Below are 22,750 nucleotides of genomic sequence, written 5' to 3' on the forward strand. Positions count from 1 at the left end.
CAAAGAGATGCTGCTGAAGAGCCTCTATTTCCATTGCTGAACAGTATGTACTTTGTCTCTGAAACTTCCTCGCTTCGTCCCTGATGCTGTCCATGCGCCTGTACGACAGGTGCGCGGGTTCGTGCAAACGAACGATCCTGCACCTGGTTATGTCACGTTTCCGATGGTTTCTAATCACTAAGCCGCTCTCAGCACGCGCTTGGCTCCCGTAAATAAATGAAGCATCTTAGAAAGCGGCGCTCTATTTGTGAACTGGGGATCACTCAGAGTATTTCATTAAAACTCTGCTTGATAGCTCAGTTCATCTGATTACCTTGATGACATTCAGCTAGTTTTATGCTCTCCAGCTGTACGCTATCAACGCACTGCGTCCATCTACTTTCACTCATCACCCAAAGTGTAATTCCAGCCTGAGCGATACGCGCAGCACAACAAAATTTCATTATCCCAATGCCAATCCCTGTAATTTTGGCAAATGTAGTGATGACACTTCTTTGGATCAGGAACAAAGAAATAATGTTGGTTAAAGAAGGGCAGCTGAGGGCAGTTGTTGTAGTTCAGCGATGCAGCGTGCATGGTGGGCGAAGCGCGGTCCATGAAATATGAGTCATTTTTATTCTCTTTCTAAGTTAACTACCGATCGCTGTCCACGTCTCGCTGTTGCTGACCCGAGGGCCAGACTGTGGCATTGTCCATATCAGAGTTAAACGTCTCTGGCCTGGACCAATAGAGGAGGCACTCAGTCAGTCAGCCAATTACAAGCCAATGCTGTCAGCAGGACAGAGTGATGCTGAAGCTCCCTGATGAATACAGACGTGTCGAGGATATAAATCGGTTTCATCTGGTGTCTGTCCATACGTCCAGAGCGCACACACACAAGCACGCACAAACTTAGAGCACTCACACTCTCTCTCTCTCACACTCACACACACACACACACACACACACACACACACACACACACACACACGCACACACGCACCCGCACCCCTGCTGAAAGATGTTCCCTCGGGTCTCATTCGTCTCACTTTGTTCCACAAACTCACTTGTGATCATTGGCAAAAAAAAACCCCAAAGTGAGCATCTGTTTAACTTAGTTCTACAGGAGAGCACCAGAACAGTCTTTTAACTGAACATCAAAGCTGACTGATGAATATGGTCCCTACAGTACTTAGCGATTATAAGCACTCGCTGCAGATCACGTGGAGATACAGGAGGAGAGGAACGATGATTTCTGTATGGAAGACGCTGACAACGAGGCATTGAGTTGTGCACCTTGTGACGGGGTTCTCACCATGGCTCAGATTTAACATTTCATGAGTTTTCATGACTATAATGAAGAATTTTTGTGAGCCCCAAACTGTATTCTGTCCTGTTCTGCAGAGGTTGCAGCTCTAAAGTGAAAAACAGTCTCATTGTGCAACATCTGGGTTCGCTGAAGAGAAGAATCAGCTGCAAACTACCAGCTTAAGTTGGAAAAACAATTCTATTAAAATTCCACATTTGAAAAATAGAGTGATAATCCTTGACTTGAAATGTATTAAATCCACTGACGTTCCCTGCCTGCTCAAAGATCTTCCAAAACCCAGTGACCAATGGGAAGCCTGTTAAGATAAAACACCGAATTCCTCACAAAAAGCCAGATTCTCGAGGTAATACAGGTGTGCATTTAATGTCCAGTCTATCATTTCCACCCAGCAAACCTTGCCTAAAAGCCGGACAGATGCTCATTCTGCATCCGCGGCTGAGAGGATTAACAGACGAGCTAAGGGAGAGTCTTATCTCACCTTGCACAGATAAATCAGACGGATACGCGCTGCTCAGAGAGCGCAGGGAGGAAGACGGGGCATCTGAACAGAAAAGCCACACACAGTGTCCTCGCCAGACTGTTTGTTTAAAACCTGCTTTAAGGGTTTATGCTCCGCTCCGCCTGCCTTCAGGAAAGAGCGGCCAATGGCCACGGGCTCCAGGCTTGTTTGGAATGGATGAAATGGTCACCTTGATCTCTTCTCCTGTGACAGTTTCCAGACAACGTGAGACAAAAAAGCTGTCTGCTGAGAACTTGGCTGAGATTTTCTCTCCCTCTGACCAGCCTCTCTGATTTTTCACCTCTCTTGGGAATATCCTGGCACCCTCTAACGTGTGCTTGTCTTGCAATTGGACAGACTCGCTGTTTTTACCAAGTCTGGAAACAACAATCTGGCATATGAACCTTTGGAATCAAATTCACACATAAATGTACAAAAACACTGAAATGACATGCTGCCCATGGTTACACTCATTTGCAGGAGGGAAACTGGATTTCTGCAAAACTGTGACATCTCCATCTGACTGACACACTGTGGCGTACACACTGTCGTAATTCGTGCGCACAGACTTAAATGTGCAGTTCTGTATCACAAAAAGTCATTGCTGACATTTCCCTTGTGTCCTGGAGTACATGCCAAAGTGAGTTTTATAGGACTCTTTACAACTTTATGGTCAAGATGAATAACAGTTGATGTTCAAAATGAATATATTTATAGTCATATGAGGACAGCTATAATAACGTCCGTGTGTCTGGAGGACAAAGCTGGCTTTATGTGGCTTCGCCTGAGGGGAAATAGTTGGAATCTTATGCGGGATGAAAGGAAACCATATTTTCTGATACAATTCAAGCTTGAAAGTACTGCAGCAGAAATTCTTTTTGTGGCAAAGTGAATCAAAAAAGAGTGGAAGCAGTGTGTGATCTAGTCATTGCAAAGGACTTGTTCTTGCAGCGCTGCTTTTTTTTTCCTCTGTTATTTCCAGAAAATAGCGTTGCCACTCGTAGGAAGGACGAATAACGAGCATATGCCTCCAGCATGGGAGGAGACACTGAACAGTGAATCTCAGTGCTAAACGGTGCGTGAATAATTAAACTACACAAGCATAACTGTTACTTCACTACGGCCAAAAAATCCCCCAAAACAATTTGCATGAAGTGGCGGGGGTGTGTGTGAACCACCCCAAGCAATTAGAAATTATTGATTTGCAGAATTGTCTCGACAACTGTTAATTACAAGAGCTTCACACCTGATGAGGTGCACATTTCAGAGGGAATACACTGACAGGATTCTTGAAAGAGTCAATGTGCATAAATGATGACATATGTGTGGCCGATGGGCTGGAGGTAAGTGTAATTATGGTCTTGAAGGGATATTCAATGTCATTACGGGACTACTTTAACAGCTGATTAGATCACGAATACATTCCCATCACTGTGATTTATATGAGGTGGAGGCTATAACTTGTAATCAAGACAGTTGGGGAATAACATATACAGAGAAAGGAGGAGAGTGAATACAGATGGTGCCGGTGAACGGAGCTCTTTCATCTTAAAACAGTGTCATTTATTTTTGCATATGAAAAAGTTCCCCCGCCGTAAAGGTGACCTCTGGGGCGTGAAACATCAATGGATCAGGTGCAGGCCAACTGTTCCATTGAAGGTGGGAAGCTGAAAGGAATCATGGCAACTTCAAAGAAACCGCTGGTACAACACGGAGAAAAAAGAGAGCACTTATAACAGTTGACATCAATCAATAATGGTCTAAGAAATGGATTCCAATTCTGCTGACCAAAAGCGGCGCTGGAGGGAAATCTCTATTCTGAGTGTCCACCAGAGCGCGATGGCCACGCAGAGTTTAAGAGCACGAATTACATTTAAGAGCAACTTGCATTGTGAACAAACTCCTCTGAGCCGAGGGGTGAAAGCCAGCTGTCAGGCCACAGTGGCAACTGAGTGCCTCACCACTGAGGACGGCGTCTGTTTGCCAGCAGCAAATAACCGCCTCTGGCCCATTTAGTGCCATCTCTTCTTTTCTGCAAACAAAAGCAGTCGGCCACTGAGATGACACGAGCTCTTCTCAGTGGCTACCACTCCACCGCCCGATCAAACACAAAGCTGGATGTGGAACGAGCCCAAAGCCAACACAGTAAAGGACTCTGAACTAACCAGAGTACATGAACACTACATCCTGCCAGACCAACACAGAGGAATTTTAAGTCCCTTCTGTTTTGGCTCATTTGTTATCCCGGCATCTGCTTTGCATGGAAAAGTGTTCATTGGTCATGAAATCAAGTTTCTGAGAGAAGCAAACTTAACACAATCAAATACCCAGAACTTTCAGACAAGAACAGGAAATGTTAAGTGTGCTATTTGTCAGTTTTAGAGCGTTTTAATAGTCGATAAAATATGCAAGATCTGCAGTCATGACAGAAATATTAACATTAGTCTTTAGCAGCGCGGCAGAGGCGAAATCCAAAGTCACAGAAAAAGGCTGCGAGGCAGGTAAGCAAGCAACAGACAACGCAAACATCAGACTGAGTGACATGAAAAGACCACTCCTTAAGTCTGAACTGGGTCAGAACAGGAATCAACCTGCTAGGCGTTCACAGATTATTGCTACACACTGAAGCCATAACACAGAGGAAGAAAAATCTTCAAGTGGAAAAGACTGGTATAAAATGGCCCGATGCCACGGGGCTGCCAGTGAGCAGAGGAAAAAAAAAGAACAAGGAAGCTACAAAAAAGAGCCCAGGTATGAGAGTTGAGACCGACTTTAGGGAGATATCTCAGCTGGCAAGTGCTCAAACAACCACCAAATGCAGGCGCATGTAGCTATAAACACACACGCACTCACAAACAAATGTCACACAAACAGGCATATCACACTCTCAGGGACACGCACGCATACATTCTGTGGCAGCACGCGTATAGCAAGAGAGTTGCCAGCTGTCGGAGATCTTTGAGAGAACAGAACACCACCTGTCCCCTTATCTTCCTCCGTCGAGCCAAGAGAGGCTCTCCGTCCAACTGGAGCCACCTCCATCTACTCTCTCATACCAAGCTTAATTGCAGCTCGTCCGCTATTTTCTATTCAACAATTTATCCCTGTCTTTGTTGTTGCTTCCCATCGCTCCTTCTGTGCGTTTGATCTCCGAGCACCAGACTCCAATTATTTTAAACCACATCAAGGCTTTTCTGACGAGAGAGTAATCCACATGTTGTACCTGGAGTCCCGCTGGTGAGGAGACCTGATGAGGTTGAGATCTGGGTTAAGGTGGACACTGGTGCCAGATGTTGCTGCTGTTGTTGCCAGAGAGGAATTCGGCCATCGGGTCAGTGACAGTGGGTGTATGTGATGGGGTGCAAGGTCAACATTTCTCTTCCTCTGTGTTTACACTATCTCACTCTTTCACCTCTCTCCTCTCCGTGCCATTGTTTTGCTTTAGGTTAGCTGAGCGTTCGGGTGCAGACAGATTGATAGAAGGCAGGCTGAAGCATGGGCAAACTCCAACCACTGCTGAACCTGGTTCTGCTGATTTCTGTGTAAACACAAGCCAATGCCATACCCCCACAGAACCTTGAGATTAAGCATGGAGGCAGCAGGTTTTGGGCCTAAGTGATAGCACAATCAGTCCTGGCTGGCAGGGTTAAAACTGACTCAGCTCTGCTACAGTCCAGCCGTGATGTTGAGCAGTGCTAATGACAGCCTTGCTTGAAGCTGTTAAAGTCGGGGAGAGTTCTCTCAATCTGTGCTGGCAGCTAGACGGCCACCCGTCAAATAAAAGCAGTATGTGCAGTTTCCAGGTAACCAGCCGTAGTGAGAATGTGTATATGATGGCAGCGCTAATGGGCCAGAGTTCCTCTGAGAAACGCGCACACACACACACACACACACACACACCTTCCTGCTCATACTGTACACACACACTGCACAGGAGCACTTTAGCTTGGGAAAGAGTAGTGGAAGAAATGAATGATGGTCCAAACAGCTGTCTGGGAGTTATGGTCTGAATCGTGGAGGCCAGGCTGGTGTTTTGCAGACAACCGGAGCAGCACTACAGCAGATGGAGGTCACCACCGGGTAGTATAGTTAAAATTAACCCGACAGCTTAGCATGAATTAAGCTGGGCCCCTGGGCAGGGAGCCTGCATCCCACAGGATTGAGGCAGGAGCCGGGCAGGGAGCACCAGGCCGGTGGAGACCAGACCGCAGCTGAGGAAAGGTTTCAGGAAATCAGCAGGGTCCCCTCTTTCTCAGAGAAGTCGCTCCAGCTCTGAAGGTTGAAAATGAATTTACATGGCAGTGGTGAACCTTGGGTAATGTGATTAAATCCTGGCAACACACTGAGCGATGATTAACTTATTCTCTACCCTCTCTGTGCCCTTCCATGCTGCTTCTTGCATCTCTGTCAGGCAATCAATAAGCTATTATAGCTCCAAACAGTGGGGCAAATTAACTTACAGCTCCACCTGCAGAGTCGGCACTCTCCACTAATCCCATTGGCAGGGAAAAACGAGACTGGACGCAAAGGCCAGGTCCCGAGATCATCTGCTACCACATCGTGATTGTCGGCATGATGCTCACTGAGTCCAGAGTCCAAACGAAGCACCAGAGGTTACGTTGTAAGGCTGGAGGGGAAGTGGCGAGTAATGCCTGACCGTATCAGCGAGTAATGCTGCCCTAGGAGGACAACCCGATTCCAAAAAAGGTGGGACTGAAGTGTTCCTGAGCTCATGTAGTAACATCCTTCATACAATCATGTGCTCACAAAGTGGTGAACCTCGCTGCATCCTCACTTGAGAACGACTGAGCCTTTCCAGGATGCCCCTTTCACACCCAATCATGATACTATCACCCGTTACCAATGAACCTGTTTACCTGTGGAACGTTCCAAACAGGTGTTGTTGGAGCGTTCCACATCTTTCCCAGTCTTTAGTTGCTCCAGTCCCAACTTGTTTGAAACGTGTTGCTGGAATCAAACTCAGAATAAGCAGATATTTACACAACAGATGAAGTTGACGTATCTGTCAAAAAGAATTGGCAAATGATCAATTTCCGTATAATTTATGTTTTGCACAGCATCTCAACTCATGGTTGTATAAAACTAAAGTGGCATCGGTGAGTAAGCTATTTTGAGCGAAGTGAAGAACTCTGGGAAAAGGACTTGCCACATCCCGCCTGGTCACTGAAGGGCTTTCTATCCCATCCATCAGATGGGAGCCAATCGGCTAAATGGAGCTGAGGCACCACTGACAGATTAGAATCTGATCCCAGTGCACGACAGAGAGGGAGAGAGGTCTGGAAGGGAGAATAGAAATGTCACCCCCGAGCCTAACAGCAGCACCATGGTCATACAATACCGGGCCTCACTGAGTCAGATGTCAGCTATTTCAAACTCACCCACAGCAACTGACTACTGTTTGAATTCTGAATGGATCCTCTCCATTTTTCTCCTTTTACACATGACGTCCCCCTGTCTGTCTTTTATGCGACTCTTTGCAGGATATGGTTACACGGAGATCCTTTTGTGTCCTTGCCACACCCTGTTTAGAAAGGTCACGCAGGCACAAAGAAGAGGTGAGAGTGTATCTGTTCTATTCATCGCTCAGTCAAGCCGCCCTTCTCTTTATGGGCCTAATTAGACTATTGTACATGTTTACATACACTCCACTGAGGACGATTATGTACCCGCACATGTAGTTAAGCCTGAGGTGCATAAACAACATTCTTGAAGCTAATAAGATGAAACAGATGCTTAAACAAGTGAGACAAAAGATACGAGCTGCATGCTTTCAGTTATGTTCACTGCTGGTTGATGGTTCATCCCTTTCTTTTTATGTCTTTTGTCATTAGTGCGTCATTACTGCGGTAATGGAGTCAATCCCTTCATTTGTAACGTGAGACCTAGCGTGCTGAATATCTTGGGCTTAGAAATGGCCTGCTAGCATTACAGAAAGCTCAGGCTAACAGAAAGCTTGCATAAGATCTACACCGTGACAATGAGCCACGACTCGCACTCGTATTTTAGGACGCACCCTCGTGTCCGTGACACGACAAGGACAAACTCATTTTCTCTCAATTGTTGCTTTAATGATCAGATTAGCTCCCACAGCAACCAAGGACAATTAGATGACAACTGAATTCCATCATGTATGCCCCGTTTGCATCTGTCATTGACGGATGGCGCGGCTGCGACTATCCGTAGTCAGCAGCAAGTAGACTTTCCTTTCATTTGTAGTCGGATAGCACAAGGCAGATCGTTATCAGTGTTTGGGTCTGCTGCTTAGCTCATCAGCTCTTCCTGTCTGTCTTGCTCCAGGCTCAGCAACATGCTACAACTCTGATAAAATTTCAGATGCCTTTTTACCCATCCCTTCTCCTTCACAAGGGCCTAGGAAATAAACCCCGTCTCTCTCGTTGTTTTCTGTCTATCAATTCACAGGAGACTGAGAGAGGGAAGGAACACGGTGGGGAAAATGCGGAGGGAGAAACAGAAATAGAGAGGAGAGGGGAAGAGAGGATAGCATGTTCGAAAGGGAACATAGATCAGATAAAGGCTGGTATAGCACAGTCATGGCCCAGACACCGTTTCCTGTGCTATCAGTCCATTGAACCTGAGCAGAATCAGTTCGTCTTCCTATGGCCACTGTTGTTCAACCAAAACTCTGCCTCTCAACACCTCCACAAACCCCACACATCAACAAATTACAGCTACCATCCATTTCAGGGATAAAACTAATGTGTGTGCCATATACATACATCAGTAACACCACAGGTCATTATAAATGTGAATATCCATAATCTAGTATGTGCAGATATACTGAATGTTGTTTTCTTTGCATGCTTGTCAAGTATGTGTCTGACATGTCTCTGCTCTTGTTTTGTACCCTTGCTGTACTTTAACCAAGCTAGATGTCTGCACTAGAGGCCTGCTGAAAAACTATCAATAGGTGATGAATTGATTTTCTGTCTTCTGGGAGTAAAGAGTGCAGACAAGAAAACAGGCCATCACAAGGTCCATGCAGGCTCACCCAGGGTGGACAGACTGTGGCCCTTGAGCACATTTTTCTAACTTTGCCAAAATGTTAGCTGAAAATCCCTGAAGTTCCCGTCTCCAAACCCCTTAATCCTCCCTAACTCCATCGTCTCGGATCGAGGAGCATGATAGAAGGTTTCAAGTGAGGGCTTAACCCAGGTTTAATAACCAGAGCATGTCGGCAGAGCAGAACGCCTCGTCATATGACCAGACACCAGAATGCAAGCACACACGTACGCATGCACGAACCTCACAGACACATAAACACACATACGCACAGCCTCTCTGGCCACAGGAGAGGCTCAGACCAAGAGGAGATTACGCCTCACAACAAGAGTAATACCCGGGTCTCCGCAGAAGAAGTGGAGATTAGAGTCAGCAGCATACATTCATCTGGTTCTCACAAGCACTGACACACAGCTTACCACCAAGAGCATTTATCACACGTGGAGCAGAGCCAAAAGCACGCCTCAAACAAAATATGGAAACATGTTGATAAAAGATGCACACACTCAAACAATAAAGATGTTTTTAAGAGGGGAGGAAGTGAAAGTATTCTGCTATCAGCGGTCCTCCTGAGTGGTGGTGCAGGACCACTGGACTCAAGAGCTCACACATTCTATCTTATCTGCTCTAGTCTAGCACTTCATAATGTTAATATCATACTTCAGTGTCCTGGGACCCTGCTGCCTTCTTTCCCATGATCCTGTTCTGTACTACAGCCAGAGGCAAGGATTACATAGAGATGAATACGCAGTCACTGTGACGACAGAGAGGAAAAAAAAGGTCTGACGCACAGGAGTTTAGGGAGGTGTCCAGGCACCCAAACAGAAAGCGGTGCAGCAGCTCTGTTTTTTCAAAGACATCCCGAGGTATCTGTACACCGCCACGGTGTGGAAATGGATCAACGGCGAAAGCCTTCGCAGAAACAGGGGAAAGTGCTTAAAGTGGTCTCCATATGTCAGCATTCCCTCCCTTGTTAACAGAGCCCAGCCATTTCCTACGTGAACGCACACTGAGCGGAGATCCGAAAGGCAGAAACAAAGCGGATGCGTTCAGCACGTCTACTGCATTTCATTCTCTATCTTTAGAGAGAGATCAATCCTATATTTAATACTCAAATATCTATCACACTAAAGGGACAGACTCAGGCTTACGCCATCTGAAGAAGTATTTTATGTCGCCATTAAAGAGTACAGCGCTCAGCGGGGCTCTGTATTTATGGTTCAATTTCCTCCAAAATTCCACCGTGACAATCTGATAATGCAGATGATAAGATACAGAGCGCGAATCACATCTCACACTGTGCTCCGCTTTGTCTTCACCCTCTGCTTTCTGTAAGAGGAACAGGGACGGGAGGGGGGATGAAGGGGGTTCTGGGGCGCTTTTGGAGGCCGTGTCTGCCCTGTCTTTCCCGGCCCAGTGGGCTGTCAGAGACGGGTGGAGCATGGAGTGATTGATGGGACTTTGAGCAGGCTCCTTTACCCATGTCTGTACACCTGCCCCTTTAGCTCATGTACACCCTCCTTCATACAACACTCTGCTAGTCACTGCTCACTAGAGCAGCGTGGACACACTGGCAGATTGATTGAATCAAACACACACACACACGGACACACTCACACACTCCCCAAATGCAGGAAGTCTTGCCTCACCCAATCTTGTTATTTCCATGGTTTCATTCTGTATATGAACCAATCCATTCATACGACTTTCTCTCACTCTGCAGGGTGTGAGATTCTCTTTAGGCTTGGTGCCAGTGTTCGCTTTAAAACCACACAAAGCACCTAAAACTCTGTTAAAAAGCTGCCCTGCTTCCCGGCTCTGGCTCTTATCCGCTGCTACGCTGCTCTCTTTCCCGTGGTGAGCATTTTCAGCGCTTGGCCTCGCATCTAGCCGGCAGTATTCGCTCTGGCGGGGGAGGGCTGTGTGTGGGCGAGGCTACGCTTTTGTGTTTGTGAACAACCATGCTCTAAAAATCCCCAAATCACTATGACATTTGACACATTTTCACATGACTGAGAGAGACACGAGCATCTTTTTTCTCTTCACTCCAGGCAGCTGTCACTGCAGGGAGTGACATCTGCATTTTGGGTCAATTATGTCAGCCAATATCTTTCAGCGTGTGTCTCAGGCATCTTTAGTGAAAATGGGTGAAGTTTCGAGGTACGTATCCAGGTCACTAATGAGCACGGCATGCTACGAGAGACACCGCACATTTTTGAAATGCAGGTCTTGCTGCCTGTCGCAGAAATTCTCCACTGAAAAAAGCATTTAGGTATCGACCAAATGCAGCAAATAGATGCTGCAGGTCTAATTACATGGATTGCATTGATTTATGCAAACACCCTGAAGTGCTAAATACGCTAAGTTCAACAGACCACACGCAGCACGCATGATAAAAATCACTATCTGCATATATGGATTAATAGAAGACTAATTGAAATGCATGTGTGGAATACATCTCAAGACTGCGGAGGTTTCACAAAGATGGCGCTGACAGCTATGTGCTTGGGGGGTTGGGTTAATTAGATAGTAGCCAGTTGTTTCCCATGTACTGTAATTTCAAGAGTAACAGCACTGGATTGAGATGAGCCTTGAACACACACGCAGCAACTCTTAAACTAAAAGAATCTGTTTAATCAATAATGTTTGTTTCAAAGTCAATGCAAAACTTTTTACACTGTATGAAGGTTTTCTTAGAGAGAAAGAGGTCAGCTTTGACAGCCACACACACACACACACACACACACACACACCACCAGGCTTTGAGAGTGCGGAAGGGTCTGCATTCCAGCATAAAACAGATTGGAGTGGAGGCCAAGGAGAGTCTGTGGTGTGGAGCCCACGCCTCAGCTGCATGTTGACTCATGAAGCAGACCCTGGCTGTGCCGTTTGCACCAATTTGCTCTGAACCTCCCTGAGACAAATAACTGCCACAGAGCTGTAACACACTCTGCCTCCAGTCCCCTGGCAGCTCGCCAGCACACTCAATGCTGCTTCTGCTGGGGTTAGCTGTCCTGATTTTTTTTCTCCTTCAGCTCTCGCTCTCTCGTTCTGTGCTGGGGTTTTCTTTTCTCTCTACCTCACTCCCTGTTTCTTCCCCGTCACCTAATAGACTCGTTTAATGTTTAGGACGTACTACGTGTTCGCGTAGCAGGAAAAGGGGGTTAAAATAACAGAAATGGAGGGAGAGGTGTGAGCCAGTCAGTGAAAACAGAGAGCTGCTGCACTAGAATGGCACACTTGTAATAATTTAACGAAAGGCAAACACCCTGGCAAATAAATAATTACTGTGCCTCCACCTTTAACACCCTGTTTTCAATCGCAGGGTTTGTTCTCAACAGTGGAGAAATAATGCAGAGGAAAGAGCAGATATGGGTGAGGACAGGGATGACAGAAACGTGAGATGGACTAAACTCAGTTGTTATGTGTCAAGAGGAGGGGTTGTGCTGAAGGGGGCAGCACAAAGACCCAGAGTCTCTGAGAGCTAACAGATGTCCTACAAGGGATTTCCTGCATGAGAGACAGGCAAGTCCTCAGATCAGTGGGAGGTGGCCATGCTGCCTTTAGACTGGCGCATGCCAGCCAACTGTCCTCCGCTCTGCAGATGACCCTCAGGCGTGGCCCCAAATCTGTCAGGATGAACTCTGCCTCCTTCGACACATCCAAAGCCCTGACCTTCCCCCTCGAATCAGAGAGTGAGCGAGACCAGCTGGCAGCACGCGGTGAGAGAGATTTCACAGAAGCATCCAGATCAATGCGATTGTGCGATAAACTTGGCTGAAAAGAGTTATATGCCATGGACCAAATTCAAGTAAACATCACTTTGCTTCTGTTGTTAGTGGCTGTAAAAAGTAAACCCTGCCTCTGGAGAGAGGAGTGTGTGTGTGTGGATATAAGGCCTACAGCCAACCCTGTGCGGTCAGCACTGTGCAGGCAGCCAGGCCACTAGACAGCAGGCCCTGAGGTTATCGCCTGCTCAAGTGGAGCAGTGTGCCGTCCATTACCTCACTTTGCTATCTCCGCATCCAGGAAAAGAGAAACAAGCTATTCATAGAGCCTCTCAGGGCCTCACGCAGAGCACTGGGGAAAGGAAATTACTGTGACATATCACAGAATATACAGAATACTGCACACACATTGTTCCCATGTAACTCTCTTAGTGATTGCGGATTGTCTGGTGAAAACATGGCCGCAATGTTTCAAACACAGTTTCAGTAACAGCGGAGGACTAAAGTCAACGTGGCCTTCCTCTCGATTCCTTATCGACTGGCAGCCGTTGAGCACAAAGGAAGTTCATTATTTGACGTCAAACATCCATAATACAAAGAAAATAATAACATGATAGGAAAATAATCCTATCTTGAGCTTGTTGGAATACACAAGGCAAACAGGATTCATGGTAAATGCATTAGCCCACGCTCTGGGTTAAGAATCTCAGATAGAAAGATTGCGGGCTGTGCTGTACATGTGGTTAATGATAAACCAAACAAACTGGGTTAGCTCTCCTAGCCTGACAAAACAGGACTTGTTGAAACTTGGATTATGTTAACAATCGCTGGTGAGTAAGGGAAACTGTAAAAGCCAGGCTCTTAGAATAACATCTCCAAAAAACGTTGTGTTTTTAGCTTTTAACGTGAAAACATTAGAGGAGGAGAGCTCGGCAAAGTAAACACAATTAAAACCACCACTTCCTGCATTGGACTGGAAATTAAACGCCTGGTTGTTCCCTCGACTTTGCTCCGAATCTGAGTAAAAGGCCCTGTCGACAACGCTCGGCTCACAGCAGTTAAGGTATGACAAGCATCTTGAATGACAACACGGGATGCGAAACGCTCTAAAACCTTCTTCTATGCCCTCATGAGTCAGATTTATGGCTTGTAGTTTCTCCGCTCTGGAGTTTAAACGCAGCCTCGTAAAGAAATTTCAGTGCGTCTGGGCCTTTTCTTTCTCTACGGCCTTTTTCCTTCGGCAGGGTTCCATCCCGGTTGCTCCGACAACATAATTATACGTAGTTAAGCAAGAGCTGCAGAGAGGGGAGCGAGAGACACCGGCTAAGCGAGGGGAGAGAGAGGGCTGGAGCGCAGTGGCTTGTCATTATGGGTCTGTTTGAACCTTATACAGAATAAGCAGCCCAAAGTTGAGACTGAGCCAACGCTACTCTGTACTCTGGTCCTCGCGAGTCCCGCCAAGTGTCTTGTTTTTCTACTTGAAAACCCACCTCTGAAATAAACACTGTATATCATTTACTACTAGGGAAAATATTTTTAGCATTCTGATCTGTGGAAACTTGTAGTATGCGCCAAACACTTGAGTTCTCTTGTATTTTTTTTTATATTCATATTTTATAAAATTACTTTGCCTCTAAAGTAGTTTAGATAATTACATTTGAATTGTGCAGAGTTGTAATTTTACCGTTGACAGGCTTGGCTAGCATTAAATGCTGCAGGGTACATGAGGACAGCACACCAGCTGGACCACCACCCTGTACTCTGCACTGCATTACGGCAGCTCATCTCCTCTCTGATCATCTGAGGCCAGAGCTCTACTCTCACCTTCACAGCAGGGCTCATGGAGCACACCATAAAAATCCAGTGTATGAACAAGAGGCCTGTAAAGGTCTCCGATCTGATGCTTCTTTATATTGAATATTGAAAAGCGCATCTGTTGTCGCATCTGTATACTCCAGCTTCAATCTGAAAATACACGGCAAGCAGCGACACCTCATGCTGAAGACCATTGCCCTCAGAGAGCTCATGCCCACCCCTGCAACCGTCCACACTCCCCATCCACTCGCACACGTACACGTCCAAACACACACACACACACACACACACACACACTCACACAACTCTTTCTTTCCCCATCTTGATTAGATTACAGTGAGCGGCTTGGTGACAGCCTCTGGGCATGCTAGAAGAGCGGTTGATATCTGAGCCCTCCTCCTCCTCAGCCTTCACTCTCAGCGAGTCAAGAGAGCAAAGAGATAATATATCTGAAGAGCTGACCTCACCAACGAAAGCAGCCTTTAAATAATCATGGGAACAAATTTGTCAACACAGGTCACCCCTCACAAAAGAGACTAAATGGTTTAGAAAGACGATTTTCTCTTCCTGCGCTGCGTATCCCTTCACTCCAAATCTACTCCTTGATAACATGGTTCCAAGCCTGCCTGTTGACCCTGGAGATGCTTAAATCCACTTTACATCAAAGCTAGACTGTGGTTGCATGAGTGTAGCAGACAATAAGAAGAATCTGTGATACTTCATCTAAATGAGTGGGAAAGCTCTTCATTAATAGATGACTAAACAGATGCAATGATTGCATTCCTTTCCATATAAAACCTCATATCTATCCCTCTGACAAAAAGCAGAAGCGGGGCCAAAACAGAAAGAGCTTTGTTCCCATTGTAGCTCCTGACCACCTACCGAGGGCCCTTTAGAGAGGCACTCACCCTGGAATGATCAGGCCACTTCTCCCCCCAAGGCTCCGCAGGTCTACGGAGACCACTGGGCCAAACACATCCTGCCCATCTCCTAAGAGATTATCCAACTCAATGAACACATTGAGCACAGAAACACTGGAGGAAACCGGAGCCTGCTATTCAGCTGCATCTAAACCCACACTCCTCCATTCACACCCACACTGGAGGGGAAGAAGGAATAGGAAGACATGCTGCACTTACTGGCTACTTCCAGGGAGGCGTTGTGGCTCACTGCCTCTCCCAGGTAGTTGCGGGCGACGCAGACGTAGGAACCCTCGTCCGGCTTGCTCCGTCGTCCGTGGACGATGCGTAGAAAGAAGAGGGAGCCACTGGGCAGCAGCATGCGCTGCGAACGGGGATTGTCCCTGTCTGTTTCCACCCGCTCTCCATCCTTGTACCACTCCACTGTCGGGGTTGGCCGCCCCTCTGCTTTACAGTTCAGAGTGGCGGGCTCCCCTTTGGAAACAATCAGGTCAGACGGGTGCTCCACAATCCGGGGTGGGGTGTCCTCTTGGCGCAGACGGGATCCTGAGAAGAAATGACAAAAAAAAAATTTAAGTTGACAGGATTTGTAAGGATTTATACCTTTTCAGTGGGCTTTGAAGTCCATATTTAACCAACTAAAATGTGCAACATGTTGTGGAGTGTCTTAACAACTACACCTTACTCTGAATATGAATGTATCTAATTAGCAACTGATAACAGGCATCTTTGAAATACCTAGTAGAAATAAGCATTCCATTCAACTGTGGTGGCGATCTGTTGAATAGAGCACAAAGTCGAGTCTGGTCGCTCTGTTTAATTCAGCCTTTGCAGATGGACTCACAGCGCAGTCAAATTAATGAGCAGAGCAAATGAGGCCCAAACACAGGAGATGTCAGTGTTTTATACACAGTGAGGACTGCAAGGTCAGGGACATGCAGTGAGCAGCACATTAGCTCGAATGGTATAAAAAAAAACACGTTACAGGACGATCAGAGAAATTCAGGCCATCTTATCCCGGTCTATTCTTGTTCTTTGAGTGATTGAAGCCTAAAACTTTCCATTACACTTCTCTTTAAAGTTCCACATAAATATTTATGTTCATGTCACAAACGTCAACCTATCGTGCCTTTTTGTGCTTTTCACAATACTCAACTTATGAGTATTGACGCTGGAGTATCCACCAAAAAACATTCATATACATTCATCACATTCACATACAGACAATGTAATTTGGAAGTCAAGAAACATATTTTTTTAAGGCACAATAACAGGTACTGCTGCAAGCAGCGAAGACCAAATAAACTACCGACCTGCGAGTAAAGTCACCCTTTAATTACAGTAACAGCTCCTTTTGTGAAGCTTAGCACTGCTCCAGCTCTGTGACTCTGTCATTTCCCAGATCAAAGAGCAAAAAAGGAGGAAACAGTAAACAAGAGTATGACTTAAAGGTAAAAGGAAATTAAGAGATAGCAGATAAGATACAGATGTACTGCACAGCTTAGCGACAAAGAAGGAGCAAAGACTGCACCGCTGAAGGGAGACAGCAGCCAACAGCAGTGCCAAGGGGGTTCACACCCCAGCACTATCTCAGGCCATTACTGTTGCTCTTTCTGACCAGTCAGCTGTGGCTATCAAACCTGCTTTACATACAAATTAGCTTCCTGTTGTTAATTCCTGAAGGATGGGACTTGGTGGCTGTGGATGCATTGTGTGCCTGCACACAATGTGCATGCGTGTGTGTGTGTGTCTTTGTAAGAGAGAGAGAGAGAGTTTGTCTTTGCTCCTCATATCTCCCAGCATAGGGCCTTTGGATCCCATTCAGCACCAATTAAAGAGAGTCGGGTCTAATTGGAGGCAGAGGCCTGCAATTAATTTACCCAGCATCCCGTGAACTCACCACACTGCCTCATTTCTCTGCCCTCCACCCACCCCCCCATTACCCTAGAAATCTGGTGCTGAGAAGGCAACTTCTTATGGTCGCCGTATCTTTTAGGTAAAGTCAGCATAATCGCTGACAGCTCTCTGGAAGATTAATCACTTCAGAGCAAATGTGTAGTACGGTGAATTAAATATAATTAATCCAGTACCCCGATGAAGGACATCATGATCGTAAGTCTATTCAAGTCATTACCAGACATTTATGACAGGGCAGACTTCTTGACTTTGCATCCTCTACACCTGTTGTCCTCACGTGACTCTAGCTCCTCTTTTGGGATATAGTTTCATGTTTATAAGCTGCACATGTGCGGCCATGTATGGCTGCAAAAAAAAAAAAAGCTGCTTGATAAGCAACAATAAGAAAGGCTTCTGGTTATTCTGTCACACAAAGACTTACTTTCAGACAGCCTACTGGTGAGAATAATTAAATAAGATCCTGTGCTTAAAATGGTGCAATATGACAGATGCAGCGCCGTGGATTTTATGCCAGAGACCACCGTATTCAAAATTTGCCAGTCGACTAACAACCACTCTATTTGCAGCGAACAGACGAAAGCCAATCAGTTGGTGAATAACCATTTAGTGGCAACAAGACAAATAAGACAAAGTCTCAGACAGAAATCCCTGTAATTCTGAAACTGCTTCGCTCCTGTGTGTCACTCACTCTGTGGGTATGAAAACATATCTGTGGAGATTAAAGCATTTCTAAAAGACAGACAGAAACAGATGGAGAATTAGAGAGAGTGGCATATAAAGCCTTTAGCAAGAATGAACTAGTCTGCTATCTGATGCTGAATAATGTTTCTAAAAAAAAAAAAAAAAACATATCTGTGCTTCCTGGCAATTGGAGCTGCCTGAACCACTCCGAGGCTAATTAACCCCCATTTGTAACCTGCTCCCGTCACACGTTTTTGAACCTACAGACCGTATGCTAACGAGGAGCAGCCCTTTGGTCGGGCAGCATACTGGGACACAGAGCTGAGCTAACGCTCCTCATGATGCTAGCATATGCAGGCCCATTACCACCACAGCAACTGCACTGCTACCGCCGCCCTTCACCAGACAAGGCAGGCTAATATGTTTTATTAAAGAGGACTTTGAAGAGCTGCGCCGCTATCTGCTCTGCCTGTTCCCTTCCTGATTTAGATAGCTCCTCTCTAATTTGAAATGGTCTGAAGTTCGGGGTTTTATGGGGGAACCATTAACTATTTAGATGCGGCCCACTGTGAGGAGAGCTGTGCAGCCGGCAGTGCTGTGTTTGATCAGCGGCTGTTTACTGTAGATGATTACGCCAGATCTGCATGATTAAGATGGAGGCTGAGAACACAATATATACAGTAGGTTACAGTATCCTGTTACATGGAAGCTGGTAAATAAATATTCAGCAGGTCATAGAGAAAACTAACAAGTACTGTGTGGTTCCTGGGAGTGTGTGTGTGTGTGTGTGTGTGTGTGTGTGTGTTTTGAGCAGCGAGTGGGTACCAGCATAAATCACTTACACAATGATATTATGTTTTCCTTATCCCTGATAGAATTCATTATGTGTATATATATGTGTGTGTGTGTGTGTGTGTGTGTGTGTCTGATCCCCACGGCCACTCTGAATGACCCAGGTTACTTCAGCTCCATTACCCCTCACCAGGGGAAAAAGACAGAGGCGGCGTAAAGGATGATTCTGTCATGCCTGCCGTGCCTCGCTCTACAGGTGGATGCTTTTAGAAGGAGGCCAGCGAGCTGACTTCAGTCCTTCCCTACAGCACGCACTGAAAACTGAAAACCAGATCTGTGACAGAGACAAGAGAGGAGCGGAGTTCGCACTTCACCACTGAACCAAGCCGTTCAGAGTCTCTTTCTCGCTTCGCTTTCAGTCGTCTAACCCTCCCTTTATTTCAAAGCGCTGCCCTTCCTTCTCCTCTGCTGCTTTCAACCGCCCTCTCTCCTATTTTCTATCCCCCTCGTCCCCCCTTCTTCGCTCCCAGACAGAAAATGTGAGATGAGCCAACGCAATACACCGCCTCACCAAAGGGAAGCTGGGACTTCTACTGCAAGGATCTGATCGATTGGAGCCTGAGGCAAGATTCTCCTTCTCCCTTTACCCTCTCACTTGCTGGAGAGCTCTGCGTTTCTTTTTTCTCATTTACTCACACACAAACACAAAGTTAAACTCTGCTCAAGGGAACCTTCGCTTGCTGTGGAGGTAATTAAGAAAACCTACAATTCTGTGACTTTTCTCTCACTGCCAAAAGCAATCTCTGTAATAAACAACAAACCACGAGAGCCCAACAGCACCGAGCACGCTGAACTGAGCAGCCTCAGATTCATCCACACAGCCACCACAAGGGTCCAGACCCAGACACTGACCCATGTGCACACAGCGTCTCTATGTATCCTCGCATTCATGTAGACCTCTTCGGTAATTTGCCCTCTCCGGTATTCCATTAAAAGACCGGGCATGATCACGAGACGGTTCTCGGGAATCCAAGGTCATTCGGCTGTCCAACAGGCATACACTGTATATTAATTTTGGCTCCCAGCTTCACATTGATTCATCTGTGTCTTCAGGCGAAACTTGATTTTCACCCTGCAACATGAGTTGATGAACTGTGAATCTATATTTGATGAGATAAGCCTGCTTCCTCAATCTGATAAAAAATAATATGCATAAGAGACAGGCTGCTCCCGACCATGCAAATATATGAGAATATAATGTCACCTACTGAGCAGGGCCCTCACGCTCCCTTGGACTTCATTAGAAGTCAATCAGATTTGGGGGTGCTGAGAGAAACTCATATCATACTAAATATTGGGCAACACTGATGGTTTTCGTATTAATTGAAATGGCCAGGCTGATTTATATCTAAGAGTTATTAACAACAAATTTCAAATGTTTTGCAGACAGCAAACTTGATCGCCAATACACCGTTTTTCATAGCAGCCACGGCAACAGAAATGCGGCGCAGTGAGAATACAGCCATTTTAAACAGTATATAACCTGCATACTGAGCATTCAACCGCTTGTTCATATGAAAGCTGAGCTGAGACTCATCTGTCACCCATCTGCAGTGTCGTTCACTCACTTCACTGATGAACCTGAGAATTATACACAGCTGCATAAGGCTTCACCATCAAAGGAAATTCTTGTCTCACATCTCCACCTCTGCACATATGCATGCTCCTTCTCTCCCCCTCTTGCTGCAAGAAATAGCATAATGCACTATGACATGAATGGATAAAAAAGTAAATCCTCACACATATCCAATACCCCGCCTTGGCACCATTACTCCCTATCGAGACTATTGATACGACAAGAGCTTCACTATCAATTGTGCATACTTACACAATAATTCCCAGAGTTACTAATGGAACAATTACTGAGGACATTTAGTGTAAATGGCCGCGACGCCAACTGCAACAAAATGCAATAAAATCTTGTTTGTGGCGCTACAGAGCTCATGTGTCCGGGAGGAAGCGATCGATCCAACTACTCTGACTGAAAGCACAGAAGACGACCCTGGAACTGCAACCTAGACTCCGAGCAGCCTCAGGACAAGAAAAACCCAGACAGGGTCAGCTCTATCAGAGGCAGGGTCATTCCTTAAACACAGCACGTTTGCCCTTTGCAATTAAAAGCTCATGTAGCCCCACAGGCAACATCAAGTGTGCTACATTTTTATTACTAATCACTCTGCATAAAGATGTAGAGAAGCTGAGAGGCAGGCGCAAAAACAGACAAAACAATCACCTGGCTGAGGTAATAAGCTCAGGTCCAGTGATTTTCCTCACTTAACAAGCAAATGTGCCTCCGTCTCCCACGCCTCCTTTCCATGGCTCCCGTGTGAGGCGGAGGAAAGGAGCCAGGCACCTGCCCTTTACCCCAGAGAACCCACAGGGGAGAGGGACAGTGAGGTGATTTAGACCTGCAGAGGCCCCCCTGACGTAGGGACACGGGATGATGCGTCTACTTCCCTGAATGATAAAAACAAACGATCCCAGCCTGGATTGCATTGCATGTGATTAAATAAGCAATATTGTGGTAAAGTTCAATTTCCCCCCACAAAAATGCTCAAGGTCGCAGAATCTCATAAAGACAGATGCGAGCATTGAGAGGTGTTGCAGCAGCCTGAGCCATATCATTATGCCATATCAGATGTCCAGCTGAGCAAAGAGAGAGATATGGAATATTTGCCTGTGATAAGGAAGACCGAGCACAGCAGGGCACTCCCTATCTACAGTGCCATTAATCTGTGATTAGGGGACTTAAGAGGGATTTATGGCAGAGATAAGAGCAGAGGGTGTGTCCCTTGGGGTAGCCAGGCGGAGACTGAAGCCACGCCTGCTCGGGACGGTGCCGGCCAGCAAATGACTGAGAGCAGAAGAAAAGGCACCCTTTTCTGTTGAATTAGAGACGATAACGGAGAGAGAGGGCAGAGATAAGAGGGAGAAACAGAGGGAGAGACGGAAGCCCGGAGAAAAGGCAAGGTACCGCGCTCCTGCTGATCAGATGACATTAACAGCAAAGTGAAACTGAATCTTTCCCCGTTTCCACGTCAGGATCCCACCCTGGAATGCGGCGCATGAATGACTTTGCCAGTTGCATCAGATCAGACCTGTTTTTAATGTTACACAAGGCTATCACTTACACTCCTAAGAGGCAGGATTAGAGCCCTGTGTGCGAGTGTGTGTGGGGACCCAGAGGTGGGGCGAAGGAGGGGGATGATGGATATCTTTATGGCCTCTTTCTTTCCTCATCTCTTTGTCTCCGTTTACCAAACAGAACGGGGTACGGTTACCTCGCTGATACTGCAGCAGCACTTGAGAACAGATCGGTTTCCAAAAAAATAGTACCATCATCCAATTTTGTGCTTTTTCAATCAAAGCAAAGCTGAAACACACTACCCAAGAGTTTATACACAACACTGCAACCCAACACTACACTATTTGATTGTTTGGCGGTATGTGCTGTTATAGAAGCTAAGTCTACACGCTCACAGATGATTACAATGCTCCTATTGATATTTGAGTGTAATATGGCTTCTGCAGACTGTAATGCAAACATGACACAAAGCTCCTTTGTTATTTCTATGGCCGAGACATTGAACAAGGTTAAGGAAGTAATCAGAAACAGTCCACAGACTGTGGTAATCCCAGCACGGTTTATTTAATGGTCATTAATGTCAAACAAATGCGAACGTCTGATAGACAGGAAATGGTACCATTGGTTAAATGTAAGACCGATGACTTTAAACCACAAAACCTGCTCCAGTTTTCAGCTGTTTTGCAAATGGGGAATATTAACTATTAAGATGTGTGAGTGTCACGTCATAATCACTGTTGTTGCCTTTGATGTTCATTTGCCAAATACAATAAAGGGCTGACAAATCTGCTGACGATACCAAAAACAAGCTGCACTCCCTGCTTTGCTTAGGGCCACAGGTTGTGGTATAATCACAGGATGATCAGGATGGGATCCAACAAAGCCCCCCCAAGGCCTGGAGCA

The 22,750-nt window shown here is 46.1% G+C and overlaps 1 protein-coding gene across 4 annotated transcripts in view; it reads right to left on the reverse strand.

Annotated features, from left to right (window-relative positions):
• Window positions 1-22,750, reverse strand: part of robo1 (roundabout, axon guidance receptor, homolog 1 (Drosophila)) — a 217,054-nt gene that overhangs the window by 92,533 nt on the left and 101,771 nt on the right. For all 4 annotated transcript variants that reach the window (XM_076734888.1, XM_076734890.1, XM_076734889.1 and 1 more), the window contains one exon: window positions 15,532-15,858. In XM_076734888.1, the coding sequence (XP_076591003.1) occupies window positions 15,532-15,858 (327 nt within the window). The remainder of the gene's footprint in view (window positions 1-15,531; window positions 15,859-22,750) is intronic.

The sequence above is a fragment of the Chaetodon auriga genome, chromosome 7 (assembly GCF_051107435.1).
Source record: "Chaetodon auriga isolate fChaAug3 chromosome 7, fChaAug3.hap1, whole genome shotgun sequence".
Classification (NCBI taxonomy): Eukaryota; Metazoa; Chordata; class Actinopteri; order Chaetodontiformes; family Chaetodontidae; genus Chaetodon; species Chaetodon auriga.